This window comes from Varanus komodoensis, unplaced genomic scaffold (genome assembly GCF_004798865.1).
Source record: "Varanus komodoensis strain SLA01 unplaced genomic scaffold, ASM479886v1 scaffold3, whole genome shotgun sequence".
Taxonomy (NCBI): Eukaryota; Metazoa; Chordata; class Lepidosauria; order Squamata; family Varanidae; genus Varanus; species Varanus komodoensis.
This window is the reverse complement of record NW_025335761.1, coordinates 59,087,112-59,108,854: the sequence shown is the minus strand read 5'-3', so window position 1 is coordinate 59,108,854 and position 21,743 is coordinate 59,087,112. Positions and strand designations below refer to the sequence as shown.

At 45.9% G+C, this 21,743-nt stretch overlaps 1 protein-coding gene across 1 annotated transcript in view; it reads right to left on the bottom strand.

Moving 5' to 3' along the window:
- Positions 1-21,743, bottom strand: part of KCNH5 (potassium voltage-gated channel subfamily H member 5) — a 200,413-nt gene that overhangs the window by 158,272 nt on the left and 20,398 nt on the right. The window contains exons 2-4 of the mRNA XM_044436976.1: positions 15,424-15,547; positions 14,231-14,337; positions 9,804-9,932 (exon numbers count right to left, since the gene is read on the bottom strand). Of these exons, the coding sequence (XP_044292911.1) occupies positions 9,804-9,932; positions 14,231-14,337; positions 15,424-15,547 (360 nt within the window). The remainder of the gene's footprint in view (positions 1-9,803; positions 9,933-14,230; positions 14,338-15,423; positions 15,548-21,743) is intronic.

Genomic DNA, 21,743 nt, shown 5'->3' with positions numbered 1-21,743 from the left:
TTCGGCTCTCTTGCTCCTTCCACCGCCCCTGCCCCCAGCGACATCACAGCAAAATCAAAAGCCAACCCGCCTTGAGGGACGACACAGAGAGTCAAATACACACAGCCACAAGCTCCTCACCAGCCCTTGTGTTTGCTTTTGACACCAAACGGTTCATTCCTGGCTCATACATCAAACTAATCGTTTTCTGGGGATATCCAGCATTAAGGAGATTGGAGCAGGGGAAGCCGGCAGGAGGCAAAGGACAGAGACACAAAGAGGAACAGCCACTTGGCCTCCAATAGAGCGATGGAGGGCCCTTTCTGAAGGGTCACGGGGGGGGGGGGGGCAGGGGCTGCATGGGGCCAGAAGCAAAGCGCCACTTCTGGGGGTGGGGGCATAAACAGCAAAGAAAGCGCCACCTGCTTAACTTCGCCGACATGATTGATCCCGAACATGGGAGGTTTTCTTCCCCATTCGGCATGTGGATTTTTCAAAAGGGATGCAGCGAAAGTGCTTCCAAAAAATCACATTAGGTCTTTCTAGGGCAAACCATAGTAGGGTAGTTTGGATTCAGCACGGGACATGAGCAGAGGTTTCTCCTCCCAGCTTTGATGAAAGGCTCTCCAGAGTTAAACTGCTCTGCCAACAGAAAAGCTTCAGCAAAAGAACTGCATTTCAAAGGACTGTCTTGAGTTTTGGAACTCGAGGGAAAGGACCAGCTCAGGGCAGCTGAGTGGCTGTCGTAGCATCTGCAGAAGAGTAAAAACGCTGAGCTTCCTTTGTTCTTGGAGCATTCCCGAGGGGGTCATCACCGGGGAGGCCTGGGCTGCCGCTTCTCTGGGTTTTTTGATCTTGGTTGGGGGGTCAGTTTGGTTTGCTGGTTTAAAGGAGGTGCTGCTCTTATGTTACTTTCAGGACCGGTTCAGGAAAAGAGTCCTGTCAGGTTGCTTTACTGTTAGCAGCTTTGCTTCTGCTGAAAAAGCAGTCATGACAAGTTCTCTGCTTAATAAAACATTAGCATAGCTAGATGGGGTTGCAATTAACCTCTTTGTCAAGGATTGCCTCATCTTGGGAAGTGAAGAAAATAATGAAGGCATTTCAATCAATGTGTCAGATGTGGGATCTTAATCAGAAACCAGAATGCTTAGGTTTACAATAATGCTGGAGGTATAAGGTTCATGGGAGGAGAATTACAGTAATTCTCATGTTGATCCCTGCCCAGATGAGAAAAGTGCCACTGTCAGATCGTAAAAGACTCACTCTGCTTGTCTGAGGGATTTTCATGCTTTGGCTGCCTGGATTCTGGTTTGCCAGACCTGTGCTTGTGCTAATTTGCTTCAGTGCAAGTGGAGCCAGCTTTTCCCAAAGGCACTCTGCAATTTTCGCATTTCCATAGAATGCTACAAAATTTATTTATTTATTTATTTTATTTAATAAGCTTCTATGCCGCCCCATTCGCCAAAGTCTCGGAGCGGCTCACAATAAATAAATGCATATTAAACATATAAAAACAATATAATTGGAGACGACCTGGCCAAAGATATAAAATCAATAAATAAAGCTAACACTTAAAATGACGTTTAAATAAAAAGGTCTTGGCCTGGCACCAAAAAACAAAATTCCAAAACACACACGGCCCTCACGCAGTTGTGCAAGGACCAGGTGCTTTGGGAGGACTGATTTGCACAGACTAGCTGATTTTATGCTAATGACACTGGATTCACGTGGTTTTCAGATGCCAGTTTGCACTAACTTTGCAAAGTATCTTGCACAAGCCCCATAAATGTGCTTCAATTGCATGCATGCTGCACAAATGGTGTGATTACACCAATGTCCTTTGTGTGTGTACAAACCTCAGCCCATCTTGGAGGCAGAAGTTTTTGTTTCCAAGACGGAAATAGAAACATTTGGCCTACTTCTGGTCATTGGATTGGAAGCAAGCAGAATTCTTTAAGGCTCAAAGGAAGCATCACCTTAGCTCGTTGCAATCTACCATACAATGATTAACACATATGGAGTCACACGGGAGTGTGTAACACTGGGTGTGACGTAGAGCCATGCAGCACCACAAGAATAAAAAACAGACCAACAACAACAGAAGGAAATTAATTGCTTTGCAGAGCCAAAAAAACTAAAACTGTGAGAGTCATAAGAATTCCAAAACCAGTGTAGATGCAGAAGGGGGGAAGCCCCAACAACCTAAGCTTCTTATGTTGGTATTAGACACAAAAAAGAAATCCATTAAATTTGAATTTTAATGTGAATTTGCTCACTTGCATTTTCAAGCATGATGCAAACTGAACTTCAGTCACCAAACTTAGCATTTCTCTGAATTTTGCAATGGTGTTGTCTAGTTAAAAAAGGATAAAACAATGCGTACAACTGAGAAAATGACACTTAAAATGTGCCTGTAAAGCAACATGACATACAAACATGTATGCATCAGGAGAAAGTTGCGAAAAATACTTATGAATGATCATGCAAATTTTAAAAAGCTGGCTCAGAGTTCAGGATGAGCTGAACTTAAGAATAGGTAAATGAGAATCTCAAAGAATTCAAAATGGTCAGATCTGACTCTCCCTGGATGGTGCACAACACCTTCAACACACAGCCTGGTCTGACCTCAAGTTGATAGCCTTCAGAGGCATTTGGACTGCAACTCCCAGAATTCCCATCCAGCAGGGCCATTGACTGGGAATTCTGGGCGTTGCAGTCGAAACATGTTGGAAGGTGCAAGGTTGGGAAAGGCTGAGCTAGGCAATTCCAGGAAATCTTCACATTGTCAGGTGTGAAAGCAGGATGCCTGTCATTTAACCCCTTCCCCTGGATTTCGACCATGTACTCTGCAAACATGGTCCATCCATGTTAGGGTCAGGGTCACAACCATTGACGGCCATTGATACAAATCCTTATCTCCCAGAATTTGACTGTCCCTTTGAGCATAACCAATGATGATGATATTCCACAACATGCTGGTTTTTCCTGAGTGGCGTGAACTTCTAGACTGTCACTTTTTAGCTCACCATCATCTTACACAGTCAAAGAAAAATACAGAACTCTTAAAACGCCACCAACCCAAAAGGCACACTTTGTCCATAAGTTAAATCCTTAAAATATGCATTTGGGGAGAGTGTGCATATATTGGGAGATCTGTGCATTTTTGGAAGGGTGAGTTTGCACAGCTGCATATGAATGTGTGTGCAGAATCCAATTCTGTCAGCGAGCAGATGATGGAAAAGCCACCCGACAATCTGCAAAGCGTAGACTGAATGGACCTTGCCATGTTCATAGGTCCATACATTTTGATAGAAGCTCTGTCCAGACTGTTGAGGGAATGCGCAGAGGTGCCTTTGACAACAGCCTGAGAAATACAAATTTAGCAGCTGAACCTTTTCCTAGTGTGGTGATTACCCGGAGGAGGGCTTTCTCTGCGGTAGCGCCCCACTTATGGAATGCGCTCCCCAGAGAGGTCCGCCTGGCGCCGTCGTTATTTGTTTTTCGGCGCCAGGCCAAGACCTTTTTATTTAAACGATATTTTAATAATTGTTGATTGTATTTATTGGTTTTAAATATTGAGCCAGGATGGATCCAGATTTTATATGTATGTATTTTCATGTGTATTTATTTATGATGTTGGAAGCCGTGCAGAGGCTTATGCGAATGGGACGGCATACAAAAATTCCAAATAAATAAATAAATTAGAGATGGAAGAAATATCACCTGCACCGCTAAATGGTCGTTTGTCTGAATGACTTTAAAAGAAAAGGAGTAGTTTCCATGCTCTGTGGTGGCCGGGTGGCCCTTTTTACACAGGACTATCCTAAGGGCTATCTCATCCAAACTAGTTTAACTTTATTGAACCATAAGCCATCAGCAGTTAACACCTGAACATCCAATGGAACAGGTAGACACATTAGCCCTTTTTTACACAGTCTGATGAGATCTATTGCATTTTTATTTCAATTATAATGATTATTTTCATATTTGCCACAACAAATTCACAAAAAGAGCCAGCATGGCACAGTGATTAGAGTGTTGAACTAAGACACATGAGCTCCAGGTTCTAATCCCAACTCGGCTATGAAGTCCATTGAGTGACTTTGGGCCAGCCACTGCCTTTCAGCCTAACCTACCTCACAGGGTTGTAATGAACATAAAATGGAAAGGTGGAAGAAAAGAAGGAGAAGGATTGAAGTCGCTGCCTTGGGTTCCTTGCAGTAAGAAAGCAGGACACAAATGTAATAAATAAGAAACAAGCATATACAAATGTAAATTAAGCACTGCCCTCTTCTTAGAAGATTCCACACACATGCCCTTTTTGGAGAATCCAGAAGCGGCCACCCATGCATAAAAAGTGACTGCATGTTTTTTCTAGAGGAAGAACCAAGTGACAATTTGAATTGCTCTCTTGCCAGTTGCCTGATTCACCCTGGAGGTAGAACAGGGAAGTTTTCAAATGACAGAGCACCTGTCAGCAGGCATAACGCAAAGGTACTTAGCTCTCTGCTGGTGCCTAATCACCGATGTATGAAGAGATGCAGGGAAATTTTTCCACCCTTTGCATTACTGGCATTGAAATTCTATAGGATGCCAACTCATTAAAAACACCAAATGCGCATTTCAGATTTCTCTCCCCGTTCAATTTTTTAGACATGTCATGATTCTGCTGCTAAATGTTTTAAGGGTGAGCTTTAATAATAAATGCAAATTGTTGCCTCATTTTGCCTGCACAGAAGGCCTGCCTTTAAGAGTGTGATGCTGCTTCTTGCAAAGTCAGGATGTTGGTGCATCTCTTCTATTATCCTAAATACTTGGGTGGGCAAGTTGTGACCAGCAAGGGGGGGGGGGTCAACCTGCACCTCTCCTCATTCCTCCCCACAACTTATGCTAGCTGGGGCTGATGGGAATTGTAAGGCAAAACATTTGGGATGGAAAGAATATGAGATTTTTTAAAAAATCCTATATGGGAAAAACTGCCAGCTTTTCCCATTTACATCCAGGGGCATTAAGTACATGAAGTTTAAAAGCCTGGGTTCAGATCTGTGTATTTAGCCATGTTTATCATGTGGAATTAGCATTGCTAGTGGGGAAGTTGAAAGCATTCACAACGGATTCAAACAATTTCAGATTTCTAGGCACCAGACCTATGGATTCTGCAGCACACCCGGTTTTCCAAAGTCACACAAATTCTGCAGATTTGCACACTTAAAAAGAAGAAATCCATTCTTTCATGCAAATCTAGTCACAGAAACATGCAGAAAAATATTTAAAAAATGAATATGTGTATTGCCCCCATAAGCTAAAGGATGAAAAAATGCATTTGGGGAGGGATTTCCAAAGTTTAGCAGGATTTCTCCTTTTTTTAGGTGTGCAAATTTTCCATGAATGAGCAAATGATTGAACAAAAGGTACTTGACTAGTTGCAAGGTGTAGTTCGAATGAATTTTTCAATGGTGGTACATCCCTTGAACTCTTCATGGAATGTTTACCTACAGGCCACATCGGTCTAATTTGGCTGGCAACTGGATGAGACTGTAGCTATTGGATTTGTTCAATTCACCATTTTGTTCATCTTTGACTTCAGAACAGATCTGTCCCTTCTGCTCCTGTTCTGGACAGAGCCTTGTTCCAATCCAGCAGAGAAATGGCACAATACAATCTTCTGTATTGTGCTACTGCATCCATCTTCATCCTTCCACTACAACCACAGAAGGTGTTGGCTTTCATGTGTGTCCTGGAGACACAGTGATACACAGGGTGGACCCATTGAAATAAATCCGACTCAGCCATGAGCATCTTAGGTTGCTCTGAGTTCAATAATTCTGTTCTAAATATGCCACTCTGGAATCGGTGCCTTGGATGCCAACAAAGGAATCTTTGTTATCAACAGAATTGTTCTCAACAATCAATTTCTATGCAAGTCCTGAGTAATGAGGTGAAGAGGGAATCTGCTGATGTACATGAATGTGTAACTTGGCCACTGATCTTCCTTTGAACATTAGAATTTGCTTCCTTGTCCTGCAGATCCATTTCCTTTCATATCAAGACAATTTGCTTATTTCAACTTTCCCCTGTCATCATATATTTTTAAATATATATATTCATTGAGCAAGCAATGAACATTCCCTTGACAACTCAGAAACTCTGTCGTGGTAACATCTACATATGTCAGATGCAAATAGGTCAGAATTTTTTATGGATACAACCTACGGAGTATACAGCAAGCTTTATGGACTGTATTTTTCACGAGGTGGGGAAATTTACACTAATTCAGATGAATCAGCACACATTAGCACATTGGCACAAATGCGCAGGCTGTCACACTAATGTGCGAACGTGCACTCGTGCTAATCTAAATTAGCACAAATAGAATAAAACTCTGGTTACAAAATATCCTCCAATTCCATCAAGGGAAAATGAAAGCCAGCTGATAGTTTAGGGAGATAAGACGGTCTATATTTAACAAAATCTGGTTGTGAAAAAATGTTTTTGTACGTATCAGGAAAATTCTAGAAGTAATGTTTGTGTGATATTAAGGTTATCCGTTTGGTTTGGTTTGCAGTGAGCAAATATTTTGCTAGAAGGAACCATTTTAGTAAACCTCTCCTAGAAAATCATCATAACCTGGTCATTTACAACAAATTGCCTCATACATACCATTAATTCCCTATGGGCCACCCATATGCTGGGTAGAAAATGCATACAAAGTAGGGGGTTTTTTCCTTTTGCAAATTGTTTGGCCACTGATCTATTAGAAGCCCTTTTAATACTTTGAATGCAAATTAATTCTCAATGCAATCCTATGTAGGTCTACTCAAATGTAAGTCACACTAGTTCCAATGTGACCTATTCAGTTTGTAAGCCTGTTATTGAGAAATGCAAGGAAGGCAGTTGACTGGAGTTTTGCTGCCCCTGAGGAAGTTTTCTCAGTAAAATAACATTTACGGGAACCAGCCTATGCATGTCTATTCGAAAGAAGGATCTACTGATGTTTGAGGCGGCTATTTGGAGAAAAGAGAGTGTGAGACGGTGCTTTAACTCTCTCTACTGGACCACATTGCTGGGCAGATGGTATACCTGCAGAATCTACACTGTTTTCCAATAGACTCCTGAGATCCACCCACTGGAGCCTGGAACTAAAGCAATGGCAGCTCCAGGTTCTTGAGGACCCTTCTGCAAAACAGCCGCAGGGGCCCCCTACCTTCTCCTCACCTGTGTCCCGGCCACTGCTGCAAGGTGGTACATGAGGAGGTTCCTGCGGCTGGGACCTTAGTCAGGCATCAGCCACAGGCGATGCCCAACCAAGCCTCCCTTTGATGCCAGCCGTATGGAACAGAGATCCCAAGTTGGACTTGCAGCATGCCAAGTACATCTGAGCTCTATGCACGTCTGAGCTCTGGTCCCTCCCAAATGCATATGAACCGGAGCATCTGGTCCTCTGAGCTCTATGCACATCTGAGCTCTGGTCCCTCCCAAATGCATATGAACCGGAGCATCTGGTCCCTCTGAGCTCTATGCACGTCTGAGCTCTGGTCCCTCTCTCAAATGGAAAATGGAAAAGGGTGTGCAATACAGCTGCACAAAACCTGGTGGAATTCATCGCTCTGGCATTCATAAGCTTCTTCTCATGCTCGGCCCAGACTCAGAAAGTGAGCTGAGCTGAGAGGAAGTCTGCAAACACCGCTGGTTGAGCAACTGGCCCCCTTCTTCCATGCCCAGAAGCTGATGCAGGTCGTGCGAAAGGGGGGGGGGGTTGCATGGGCAGTGGTCACGTGGGGCTCCATTCCTGGTAAACCCTCTACAAACAACCTTCTTCCGCATCAGGCACAGCGGCAGAAAGGCTGCGACACGTGGCATGAACGGGGGGGGGGGGGGCGCGTTGCTTGCGCAGCACATGGGAATCAATTCCTGCCTAGTGCCCCACAAGTGCTGAGTATGCCTGCTAGGAACTTGGACTGTGGAATATGGGGAGCTGAGCCCAGGGAATCCAGTGGATTCCTACCCCAAGTGGATTTTTCACATTTTATTATTATTACATTTTTATACTGCCCATAGCCAAAGCTCTCTAGGCAGTTGACAGCAATAATCATAGAATCATACGCTCAAGTCACCCATCCCACTTCTGCCCAGGCCTGACCCTGCTTAGCTTCCAAGATTAGGCAGGATCAGGCACTTCAGGCTACATGGAAGCTGAATTTCCCTAGTTCGGAATGGTATGTTTCTGTGTGCAAAGCCTGCCTTATCAAGCCATTCATTGCGGGGCGGGGGGGTTATTATGTAAGGAAGTGTGTAGTTTCATTTCCTAGAAGCATAGAATCATAAATTCCTGGGGCCATGGGACATTTCTAGAAGGCTGCATCACCACAAAATACACTGAGACAATTGGACTGGTGTATGTTGCCATCAACATTTTAGTTCCATTGAATTTTTCAATGAAATGTACTCTTTTTGTGAATAATAAATGCTGGCTCATATCTATCCCCCGTTCAACGATCGTGAGATGGCAACATTTTGCATATGTATTATGTACAAACCGTGCACCCCCTGCGTGAAAAGCATCTTTTTTAATGCAACCAGGCATTCCATCTACACATTCTATCATTTTTGAATGATGCCTCACCTGGGGCCTTCCTCACCCCCATTCCTACATTTCCCAGCACATTTTAATTTATGTACCTTTCTGCTTCATAATTCCAAAATAGACTCAGCTGGAAAGGCTCAAAGTATATGGCAATGTAGTTTGGAACTAAGAGGATATGAATTATGCAAACACCAGAGCACCATGTCTGACGAAACAGTTGCATCTCTTATTTACTAGTAAGACACAAACCAGCTTATGTATAGCAGCCCTCCCCAATCTGGTACCCTGCAGATGTTTTGACTTCATCTCCCATCAGCCCCAGCCTACACGGCCGATCGTTAAGAATTGTGGGTGGTATAATCAAAAACTCTGAAGGACACCATGCTGGGGAAAGTTTATTTTTGTTAAACAATGGCCTTATTTTTTTGAAAATGGCCTCGTATCAAGCCAGATCATTGTTCCATCTTGGAGTCATTACTCTTCCTTGACTAACAGCGGTTCTTGCCTCATGCTAAGGACTTTCCCACTCCCCTTCCTGCGGTCCTTCAGAGTGGGGATTCCAACCCAGAACTGGCTCCACCATTAGCCAGAGTAAAGTGATTAATCAGGCAGAAGATGCAAAGGCAGCTCAAAGCTACTCCTCCTTGCTGGGCGATGGAGCCAGCCTCAAGCAGTCTGTTGCCCTCAGATGCAGTGCAGGATCTGTCCCATCACCAGCAATGAAGTAGGATTGGCATGCTGGCCCAGTTGGCTTCTATAGATGAAATGGTGGAGGATCTCATCTATTTTTAGCCTCAGGCAGCAACACAATTTGGGCAAGTGTTGCTTCAAGGGCTGAGTCAGGAACCTTTGCTACGTCCCTGACCTACGGCCTTTCGAAAGAGCGTCTCTCAGCCTTGCAGTTTGCAGGAGAATACGCACAGCAGGCACCAAGTCTGTGATCCACAGCAGCACAGCTTCCTGGCGCCTTAATCTTTTGATATGCTAATCTGTTTTGGTTAAAGAGGAGGAAAGATTTACATTTATTATTTATTCATGCATTTAATTTCTATACTGTTCCTTCTTTGCCAAAGGCAATAATATAAAAAGAATATAATATGACTATCAAAATAGTCCATCACTTGTCTTTTCTCTGGAAAACCCAAGGCTGAAAAATTCTTCTGAGTACTTTTACGAGATGGTTCGATAGATGATAAATTGTTAAACTGATAAATTGACAGGCAGACAGACAGACAGATACCTTTGGTCGCTTCATCTTCAATAGGTTGCTTGAATAACGTGATATCTTTAAAAGTGCACAAGAATAAAACCACTTTGTCATGCTCATTTCTTATTGGTGCGATTTGCATGTAAAACCAAACAGGTGTTCCTGTAATGAAAAAGACATCAGATCAAACACTCATCATCACGTGGAGCAAAATGACGAGAAGGCAGACTCGTCATCACGAGGATCATTTCACAGAATGGGCTACTCGTGTTCAAACACACAGAAAACAATGGAAGAATTAAGTGCTGAAATCCAAGGCACCGAACCGCTAGGCAAGGTGACCACAGCAACGCAACGGCCGTGGCCATGTGCAGAGAGCCACACTTTCCCTGTCCCCAGCCTGAGAGAAGGACCCCAAGGCTTCCCCCTGCCACAACTGTGCGTGTTGCCTTTCCTGCTCCTGCTATTTCTGTGTTTCTTGTGCACTGCTCTGCAGGGTTTGTTCCCGGAAAAGTGTCATGCCAATAATGGTAACACAGAATAAAGGAGGAGAGACAGGATGCAGTAACTCTGACGTATCAGAATAGGGCCAGGGGAACAGGCAGAGTAGCCACGGGTCCTACTTCCTCTACCCGTAGGCCTCCTCCTTCTAAAGGACCGCCCAGGCCAAGGCCTCTTTGAAGACAGAGACCTGTACAAAGGAACGCAGGGGCCCTGAAGTTGCCCACCAACAGTTAGCCCCTTGGTTTCTTTTTCTTTTTTCTCCAGATAAATCTCGAGATTTGAAAATTTAGGTGCCAGGCTGGTGGGCAGAGCTGCGGGTGCCAGGCTGGTGGGCAGAGCTGCGGGTGCCAGGCAGCTGTCCCTGCAGCCCTGAGCTCAGCTACAGCGAGGGGCCCTGGACCCTCACCAGCGCCAAAGAACCTTCCGCACGTGGAACGGTGTGTGTGTTCGGAAGCACCATGTCCTTCGCATCAAACGATCCTGGGCTGGTGCTTCCCGCTCCAGTGCGAATTATTTCTACTGCACCTTTCGGCTTATAAATCAGCACACGCAGGCTTAAAGCCCATCTGCACCTCTTCTGCCCTTCTTGTGGGGAACCATTCCTCCTCTTTGTGACGCGTGCAGCGCTGACGCCTGCTCGCTTTGAATTAAGCAAGCCTGCAAGGAGGTTTTTCCTCCTCCTCCTCCTTTCACATCAGGATCCAGCTCTGCGACCAGCTAGAGCAAAAGAATGACAGCCCTTGAGAATGTGCCCAGCATGGCTGATCCCAATGATCTGTCTTAGGGGACTGGGCCTCACATCTGTGTGCACTCAGGTGGGACAGCTGAGACGGGTGGTCAGGCAAGCAGAACTCAAAGGGTAAGAGGCTGATGCAAGGACCAGAGAAGGCATGCCGAGGACTGGTCTCGGTATTTGAAAACGCCAATTTAAATTGGGAGCTGCTGTAGCGGGTTTGAAGAACACGATAGCTCAGGGGCATAGCACAAGCACAGCGTGCAGAAGACCCCAGATCAGATTCCCTGAATCAACAGACTTCCTGCTGGTCTCCGAACCAAACTGAAAGCAGGGCCTGGTTGCACTGGGGATGGGGATGGAGGGGAGGTTTCAAAGGCTTCGTGCACAATTTTGCTTTGCACAGTTTTAAAAACAGTAAGGAAATTTGTGCAAACCATACGATGTATGCACGTCACAGTATTATGGCCACTACCCAGTTTGTGCAAAGCATGCTGGGGCCGTGTGTTTTTTGGGGTGCCAAGTGCCAGATTTTATACACATTTCCTTACTCTTTTTTGGCTTTGTTTTTAAATGCATGAGTCAGAGCTCCAAGAGCTGGTTGATGCCAGTGCCAGGCTGGTGAACCGGAATCCATGAAAATCATGGCTGAATCATGAAATTCCATCCAGGAGTCCTCCCCCATCCGTTGCCTCCCACTTCCCTATCTGTGGGTCCTCCAGCAAGTGCAGGAGGAAGCAATCTCTCTCAGTCCATGAAGCCCCAGCACCCAACAGAGTAGGCAAAACAATGCAGATGGGAAGAGAGGCAAATTCCCAAGTCCTTGACACACAAGGCACACAAGAGTTGGACATAAGGTCTGCATTGCATTTTGGTTGGGGGACAGTTCCAGCCATGTTAGAACAGCATTTCCCGATGTCTCGACTGCTCAGTGTCGCTCTCTCTGCCCCAAAAGTATGGGGAACTGAACAGAGCGTGGACAAAGCCACTGGTCCCCCAGGCTTCCACAGATGTCCACGCCCCTCCTGTGACTCCACCCAAATTGCCAGTTGTTCCGGGGTTTCCCAGCTTTTGTGAAGGGTCTCCCATTGAAACAACTCCCCTAAGGTTTTGTTACGGGCAGTGAGAGCATGAAACTGGTATTGTTGACACCACCCCTTTGCCTTTGACCTCACCCACCCTCAGAATTTGCAATGGCTGGACCATAAGCTGGACCATAAGGAAGGTTGAGTGCCGAAGGATTGAGGCCTTTGCATTGTGGTGCTGGAGGAGACTCCTGCGAGTCCCTTGGACCGCAAGGCGATCAAACCAGTCAGTCCTAGAGGAGATCAACCCTGACTGCTCTTTAGAAGGCCAGATCCTGAAGATGAAACTCAAATGCTTTGGCCACCTAATGAGGAGGAAGGACTCCCTGGAGAAGAGCCTAATGCTGGGAACAATTGAGGGCAAAAGGAGAAGGGGACGGCAGAGGATGAGGTGGCTGGATGGAGTCACTGAAGCAGTTGGTGTGAGCTTAGGTGGACTCCAGGGGATGGTGGAGGACAGGAAGGCCTGGAGGAATGTTGTCCATGTGGTCGCGATGTGTCAGATACAACTTCGCGACTAACAACCACCACCACCACCCTCAGAATGCAGCCCCCAAGAGTCAGAGGGGACTGAAGAGCTGCTGTTTCATGCCATCAAGTTGCCTCTGACTTATGGAGACCCTGTGAAGGCATGTCCTCTAAAACGGCCTAACCTTGACAGCCCTGCTCAGCTCTTGTAAACTCAAGGCTGTGGCTTCCTTTGTAGAATCGATCCATCTCCCAGCTGGTCTTCCTCTTCTTCTGCCTTCAGCTTTCCTCAGCATGACTATCTTCTCCAGGAAGTCTTGGCTTCTTATGATGTGTCCAAACTACAACAGCATCAGTCTTGCCATTTTTCCTTCCAGGGCAAGTTCAAGCTTGGTCTGATCCCGGACCCATCCTTCCAGGCTTCTTGCGAAGCTTTCCTCCAGCGCCATGTGTCAAGCACATTGATTTTCTTCCTGTCAGCTTTCTTCCAACATTTACAGCCACACATAGTCATTGGGAATACAATAATTTGGAGAAACTTGGCCCTGGTCTTCAGTGAAGCATCCCTGCATCCCCGCACCTCTTTTTGCTTCTTCACTGCTGCCTGTCAAGTAAATCACCATTGGCCTACAGGACTCCTTAAGTAGCTTTGGGCCTTGAGCATCTCTTTGCAAAGCCCATCTCACAGAGTTCATGCAAAACAGGGACAACCGTGTGTTGTTGTTAGTCGTGAAGTCGTGTCCGGCCCATCGCGACCCCATGGACAACATTCCTCCAGGCCTTCCTGTCCTCCACCATCCCCTGGAGTCCACTTAAGCTCACGCCGACTGCCCCAGTGACTCCATCCAGCCACCTCATCCTCTGCCGTCCCCTTCTTCTTTTGCCCTCAATCGTTCCCAGCATTAGGCTCTTCTCCAGGGAGTCCTTCCTTCTCATTAGGTGGCCAAAGTATTTGAGCTTCATCTTCAGTATCTGGCCTTCCAAAGAGCATTCAGGGTTGATCTCCTCTAGGACTGACCGGTTTGATCGCCTTGCAGTCCAAGGGACTCGCAGGAGTCTCCGCCAGCACCACAATTCAAAGGCCTCAATTCTTCAGCGCTCAGCTTTCCTTATGGTCTATGGACAACCATGCACAGCTTCCCAAAACTCTCAGGGAAGGGTGGAATATAAATAAAATACCAAGAAAATATCTGCACAAGATCATTAGGAAGCAGTTTTTGCTTCTCTTCAGTACAATGAATTACAAGCGATGGCGCCATGTTTCTAATAATATCAACAAATGGCCATTTATCCAGGTTTAACCAACTGACCAAACTACCAGCATGCATATAATTACAGAGCAATCCTATGGCCCCTGGACATTTTGCTTGGCCCCCCTGCAACTCTGTGCTAGGAGCTGTAGAACTTTTTTCCCTTTGAAACATGCATAGGATAGTGCCTTAAATTATACATGCATTTATATTGCCCAATAGTTTTACGGAAGACCTGCTCCAAGCAGATGAAAACGCCAATAATTGGACTGACGGTGTGGATTCACACTGCTGCCTGCAGTTTTGGACTCTTCTTGGGAGCGTGACTGTGGATGATGATGGATGCTCTCCCTGTAAAATTTACCATTACGTTGCAGTATGGTTCCCAACTCAACAAGCTGCATGCGATTCCATACTTACTGTTTTTCTTGTACAAGAGAACTTCAAAGCAGTTTGACTCATAGTTATCAAATGTCTGCTTGACTTTTTCAATGGTTTTCTTGTCTGTGAGTTCACCATACATAAAACTGTAAAAGGAAAAATCAGAGAGAGAGAGATCACATTGGTTTCACCAGCAAAGAAAACAGCGCTCTTAAACACATATTTATGGTTCGGAATACTGCCGAACTGCAACCCAAGAATGCTTAACTATGATTTACACCTTGCTTTGTTCAACATTTACAGTTGCAAAATTGTTCTGAAACCCTCTAAGGCAAATATAGAAGGCACACTCCATTGCTGGAGGGAAGGGTGAGATTGAGGCTCTAAGCATTCAGTGTGAGATCTAGGTAAACCTTCAAGAAGCCATTGCTTTTTTTAAAAGGAGATAAAGAGACTGAGCAGACAACAGGTCAAAGAATTACATTCTTTAATGCCCTGCCCAAACCCCTCCTGGCAGCAGCCATGCAAGTTCCAACTTCCAGCCCAGTGCCAAAGTCGAGCTCAACGCTTCCCCTGCTCTTCTGTTTCAAAGATAGGCTGGACAGGCACATGGTGGGCATGACTTGAGCGGAGCCAGGGGTCAGACTAGATGGCCCGGGAGACCCCTTCTGACTCGCTCTGTTTCTATGTTCTAGTATTCCAGCTCATTTTCACATCTGCTTGCGTCCATGGACTGGTTAGAGCACGGTCCGCAATGGAGTCACCAAAGACCTCTCAAAATTTTGTGTCCCTATTTATTATTATTAGTAGTAGTAGTAGTAAAAGTATTTATTTATAAATATCCTGCCTGTTCCCAAGGACTGGCACTCAAGGCAAATGACAACATTAAAATTCATACAATTAAAACATTCAAAAATATTTTTGCAGAGAGATAAATTGGGCAGAACATTTCATGGAATTTCTCCAAGCCTTCAATAGCAAAAATGTTGGGAATAGACAACATGAGATCTATTCCTACCCTTCCATTCTTCAACACATTCATTGTGGAATGAATGGAAAGAGAACCAAAGAGTCTCCATTTGGTGAAATGCGCCATTCATTCTGAATGAATGCAGACACACCACATGGATGCACATTTAAAGTTTCTGGCATCTTGGCAATCCTCCGGGAGTAACTGGGAGACTGGAAAACACAAAGGGTCCCTCCAAGCAGAACCATCCAGGGAGACTCACCTGCAGGTACTGCTTTTCTGCATGACGTCAGCTCGGTGGTATCCAGAAAGTTTACAAAATCCGTCATTACTATAAACTACGGGCCAGTCCACAATTTGAGCATTGCCCAGTAAAAAACTTGATTCTAAATTGGAAGAAAGAAACAAGAAAAGATAAGAGTAAGCCATCTCACAAAATGAAACATTTTTCATTTTGGCACTGATGTTAGTGCGCCAAAAGAATCCTTTGTCAGTGGCTGGGCTTAATTCTGGAAGGTGCTTACTTATTTATTTAGAATATTTTTATCCCGTCCTATACAATCCAATTGTGTCAGGATGGCTTACAATATAAATAAAGAATAAATACAAACAATCAAAGAATAAAATAACAAGATAAAATGCAACTGAGAATAGTAACATCAATATCAATATTAATAAAACCAGATTGAAATTATTCAAGCTTTAAAATGTTGGGCAAATAAAAAGGTTTCTACACGGTGCTGAAAAAAATATAACGCTGGCGCCAGGCAAACCTCTCTGGGGAGCGCATTCCACAGCCGGGGCGCCACCACAGAGAAGGCCCTCCTCCGGGTGTTCTCTCCCCTAACCTCCTTCAAGGAGGGGTCCTAGAGCAGAATGCCCATATGCTTCTGAACTCATATTATGTGTAGAAGTGATGGTTGTGTCCCCTTTGCTCCTACCTGTAAAGCAGGACTAAAAGGAGAAGAGCTCAGCTGAATCAGACCACCGGTCCCCCAACCCCAGCATTCTGTTCCCACAAAGGCCAACCAATTGCCTATGAAAAACCCACAAGCAGGACCACAGGCAACGGCCCCTTCCTACCCATCTTCCCCAGAAACTGGTGCACAGAGGCTTACCACCCCTGACACTGGAGGCAACACAGAGCCATGAGGATGAGGAGCCGCTGGTAGCCGTCTGCCCTGGGAATCCTTCCAATCCCTTTCAAAGCCACCCAGACTGGTGGATCGGATGAATTCCCTGTACTATGTTGTGTGAAGTAGTTCTTCCTTTGACCTGACTCTCCTGCCATTCAGTTCTGTGGGAGGACCCCATTAAGTTGGAGCATCATAAGAAAGGGAGAAAAATGTCTCCTTCAGTTGTGCACCACGCATGACGTTGCCCACTTGGATCCTGCCTCCCCTCACTTGCGTCTTCTCTCCGAACACTCCCAGAGGCGGCCCCCTTTCCGTTGTTTCCCATTCCTTACGCATTTGAGATCTGCGAACTTTGTCTTTGGGGGTCGGGGGGGAAAAGCATGATGAAAGCAAAAGGTATGGCAACTATAGCTGGAAGGGCACGATCCTGTCTCCCCGCCCAGGCAAAAGCTCATGCTTGGAGGGTGACGAGCACCAGTACAAGGTGCAGCATCACCTAGAGCAGTGGAGCGCAACCTTTCCTTCACCACATACCCCCTTAAAACGCCTTTGGTTGCCACGGCCCGCTAAGACTCAACTCAAGATTTAAAGCACTAGACTGCATTAAATGTTTATTTCAATTTTCTCATGAAGGGCCTTCAAATTTGGAGAGAAGGGGAAATAAGTTAATCTGTTAAGACACACACTCCTGTTATAATATCTTGATTGCAATTATTCCATATGAATTTGAAATAATAATAGTATCAACACTCTTTTTGCTCAAATGACAGGCTCAGCTTTCTCTGCTCCAAGGTTTCTGACTGTCTGAGCAATAACAGGAAATATCATGCGCTTTTCCTCTGCCACTCAGAGTCATTCACTTGCATGTTCTCAGTGTGTGCAGAAATATCAAACACGGCTTTTTGCCATCAGACAGCGACTCTCACAGCCAATTTATACCACTGTTTGCTTTTAGAAACATAAAAAGAGTGAGTCAGAAGGGGCCTCCTGGGCCATCTAGTCTGACCCCCGGCTACAGCCGGCTCTGCTCATGACATGCCCCCCATGTGCTTGTCCAGCCTATCCTTGAACACCCACACCGATGGGGCCTCAGCGACCTCCCGGGGAAGCCCATTTCACACCCTCGGGGTCCTGACTGTCAGGAAGTGCGTCCTGGCATCCAAATTGAGCCTTGGTTCCCCGAGCTTTGCTCCGTTGGAGCGCGTCCTGCCTTCCTCTGCAGGGGAGAACAGGTCTCTACCCATCTCCCCTCACATACCTGTATGTCTCCAACAGATCCCCTCTGAGTCGCCTCTCCTCCAGGCTAAAGAGACCCAGTTCCCTCAGTCTCGCCTCATACGGCATCCCCTGCAAACCGGCCACCAACCTCGTGGCCCTACGCTGCACGGACTCTAACCTGGCTATATCCTTCCTTTAATGTGGAGCCCCTGGACCCAGTTTTTAATTGAGACAATAGGCTTAAAAAGCCAAGTTTTACACAGCAAGCATGGAAAATTAAGATTTTGTTCTATTCCCCATTCCTTCTTGCTTTTGTTTGTGCACTAGTTTGTTCATTCAGGTTTAACTGCAAAAAACATAACATTTCTTCAAGCCTTCGTGGACCCCCAATGACAACATTGCAGCCTCCCAGGGGTCCACAGACCACAGGCTGAGAGCCACTGACCTAGAGAAAATGCGAAGGGCACAGGCAGCGGAGTGCCGGCAACGATCGCTGCTGCCATCCCTTGCTTTGCACACCCACAAGGCCCCAAGTCCAGAGAAGCCTCAGCCGCAGAGGTAACATTTGCACCCAAACTGATCAATGCTCTTCCCCATCCCTGCCTCTGGCCCATCAAGAATGTTGCTGCGGTGTTTCTGCATCTATGATAATGTGCATGATCCTAATTTGCAGGCGGTGTCCTGTATTTGGTAGCAGAAAAGTAGCATAAGTCATCTGACTTCTTTGCTGAACTGATTTATAAAACCAAGCAACTGGTCTGAAGAACTCCAGTTAGTTTACAGCTGACATAAACTTGATGTCCACGGCTCCAAGCAGGACTTTTCAGCTGTTGTTCTGATCAAATCAACCTGGCCTTTGCAGCCATCTCAGGAAGAAGCAGCATTTTCCCAATGGCAGCAATTTGGACTGAACTTGGCAATATGGGCTGTGTTTCGTTAACAGCCCGGGAACTGACATTCTCAGCAAATCTTTCCTTTGCGATCACAAAAGGGAGGTTTGAAAGGGATTGCCCATGAGGCACTGCTGGCTGAGCCTAGACTCCTCAGTGGTTTTCCAGTCCTTTCTGAAATTTCCACTTGGCTTTTACTTTGAGGAATATTCAGCGAAATGTATGGTCAGCATTCTACCCAAACTGTACACTACCCAAAATCCACTAAGCAGTAAACTTGTTCCCCAGCTGTATTTTTCTGGCTACTGAGTGGGAAGGCCAAGGGCTGCCCATGTCCCTCTTGGTGTGCATCAGGTCTCTGACCCTCCTGGGTTTAATTTGATTTATTTTTTAAAAAATGCTTTTTTTAAACTTGGAGTCTAGAAAGTGATAGCAAAAATGTCACCCAGCAGGGCCATCTTCCTTTCTGGAATGCCTCTAGGCTGCACATCAGCCCTGGATGCATTCTTAGAAAATCCACGTGGTGGATACCTACAGCCCTACACCTTCCTCCTGGTTGAGTTGGTTTCTTTCTTTACTATCTCCTGCCCTTTCACGATTGATTAATTAATTAATAGGCTTCCAGGGCAGCTTACAAAGATCATGGTGTCCCACAAAGAATGCTGTGTACTGCTGCTTGGGAAACACATCGAGAATCAGCGTTTTTATCTATTACACATTAATTATATTTAAACTTTCAAGAAATTCTCAGCGACTTACATAATGCCTCACCTCAGTCTTAATCTCCCCATGACTCCTTAAAGAACTGCCTGCCTGGACTGGGGGTGTCTGGGAAAGAACGGCTGTCCACGCATTGCCTGAGAAAAAAGGCCATGCATTGCTGAAGGAGAGGACACCAGTTTGCATAACCTGCACATTTGACCGGTATGTTAGGTATGCTTGCAAATGTATGAATCATTCCAATCATTGGAAAGGAAATGCAGGCTATGGATATTCACCCTCGCATGGAAGACTCTGACCTGGTGGCAGCTGAACCTGCCTACAGTCTGTCCAATTGCTAACTGTGGGTGGGCAACTCCGAAGTCCCTTCGGGCCTCCCCTCCAATGGCTCTTCATCTTTGCATTGGGTTCGGGCTGGAGAACCCTTCCAGCTGAGGACACCTTCAATGAGAGGACTGCCTCCTGGAAGGCAGGACAAATGGTCACCCTAACTGGAAAGTTGGGGGGGGTGCTTTTTTACGATGACATGGTTTTGTTCATCCACTCATGTTATGTAACTGACTCTGAGCTCAACATAAAAGGACTCCCGCAGCCCAGCAACAAGCACACAGCATAATGGCTAATTTTGTATAAATATATCTCATTAAGTACAAATGAAAATGAGGGCAAAATGTGCTGCTGGTAGATCCCTACATTTTACAAGGCAGCCCAGACTTTTGCTTAAAAATCATCCCTGCGTGGATCACAGAATCATGGAAGGGGCCAGAGGGCCACCAAGTCCAACCCCTGCTCAGTGCAGGACTCCAGGCGAATCCATCCCTCTCGGAACCCTCAACCTCCCTGGATAATCGGTTCTATTGTCGTACTGCTCTTGCAGTCAGGAAGTTTTCCTGATGTCCAGCTGGAACCTGGCTCCCTGTAACTGGAACCAGTTATTCCATGTCCTGCACCCCAGGTTGATCGGGAAGAGATCCTGTCCTTCCTCTTTGTGGCAGCCCTTCAAGTCCTCGTCGAGTGCTATCGTATCTCCCCTCAGTCTCCGCTTCTCCAGGCTAAACATGCACAGTTCTTTCCTCATGGAGTTTTGTTTCCAGGCCCTGGATCATCCCTGCTGCCCTCCTCCTTTCCACCTTCCCTGCACCTTTCTTAAAGGTGTCCAGGGTGGACACAGAACTCCAGACGAGGTATAACTAAAGCTGAGTAAAGGGGAACTAGTACTTCACAGGGTTCGGAAGCGATACTTGTGTTAATGTATCCCAAAATCCCAAATTGCAGCTACGTTACATCATCGACTCATATTCAGCTTCTGATCTACAACAATTCCAAGATCCTTCTCACCTGCAGTATTGTTGAACCAATTATTCCTCATATTATATTGATGCATTTGGTTTCTCCTTCCTAGGTGCAGAACTTGGCATTTGTCCGGACTGAATTTAATTCTGTTGGTTTTGGCCCAGCACTGCAACCTATCAAGATCACCTTGAATCTTCTTTCTGTCTTCCAGGGTATTAGCTATCCCACTGAGTTGTGTGTCATCTGGAAAGCTGGCAATCATTCCCTGTACTTCCTCATGCAAATCATGAATGAAAGGTTTGAAGAGCATTGGGCCCAGGACTGAACCCTGAGATACCCCAGTTGTTCCTCTCCCAAGTTGGAGAAGATGCCATGATGAGCCGTCTTTGAGTCCAATTCTGTAGCCAGCTGTGGATCCACCTGACAGTTTTTCCACCCGGCCCACTTTCAGCTAGTTTGCTAATCAGGATATCATGGGGCACTTTGTCAAAAGCTTTGCTGAAGTCAAGATAGATTATGTCCATAGCATTCCCACAGTGGTTGGAGAAGGTCTTTCGCATCTTCCTTTATGACTCTAGGATGGAGTTCATCAGGCCCTGGAGATTCAGACTCATTCAGCCTGACTAAACGATCCTTGACCATTTGCCTATCAATCCCGAGCGTTCGTTCTGCTTCTTCAGCTTGCGCTTCCCCTTCATCAGGAAGGTCATAAATCTTCTTTTGGGAGCAGATTGGGCCAAAGTAGGAATCAAGCACTTCTACCATTTGCCATCTGTTGTCACTGCCACACTTTGAAAGTTCTCCAATGACATTACCTGGTGGTATGTATTACAATGCACACAATCAGGTAAGGTGGTTCAGTATCAAAGGCAGACAGCAAAGGTAGGCATGGTTGGGCACCAGTGAGGGCCCACATGCTCATAGGTCCCCACTGGCAAGAGCCACCTGAGATGATTCTCTTCCTCACCACTGTGAGCTGCTTGTCCCTTGGCCTCTCACCCACATCACACTCGTAGTGAAGAGGAGGAGCAGAAGATGCCTGCTTGATCTCACTTTGCCTGTTGGGCAAGCTAGTGGTAGCAAAGATGAGAATAAGGATGAGGAGCACCAGAAGATGGAGGTGACCATGGTAGGAAGAAGGTGGACCTGCTGAAGAAAGGGGTCCATTGGGGCTGTCTTGCCCGAGGGTCCTCCAAGACCTGAAGCTAACATTAAGGATGAACATCTTCCCCAAACTGAAGATGTCATCTGACTGTGCACTAGGTAGGTTCAGATGGAAACCAGCTGCGATGTCATCCAATTGTCCACCAGGTAGGTTCAGGTGG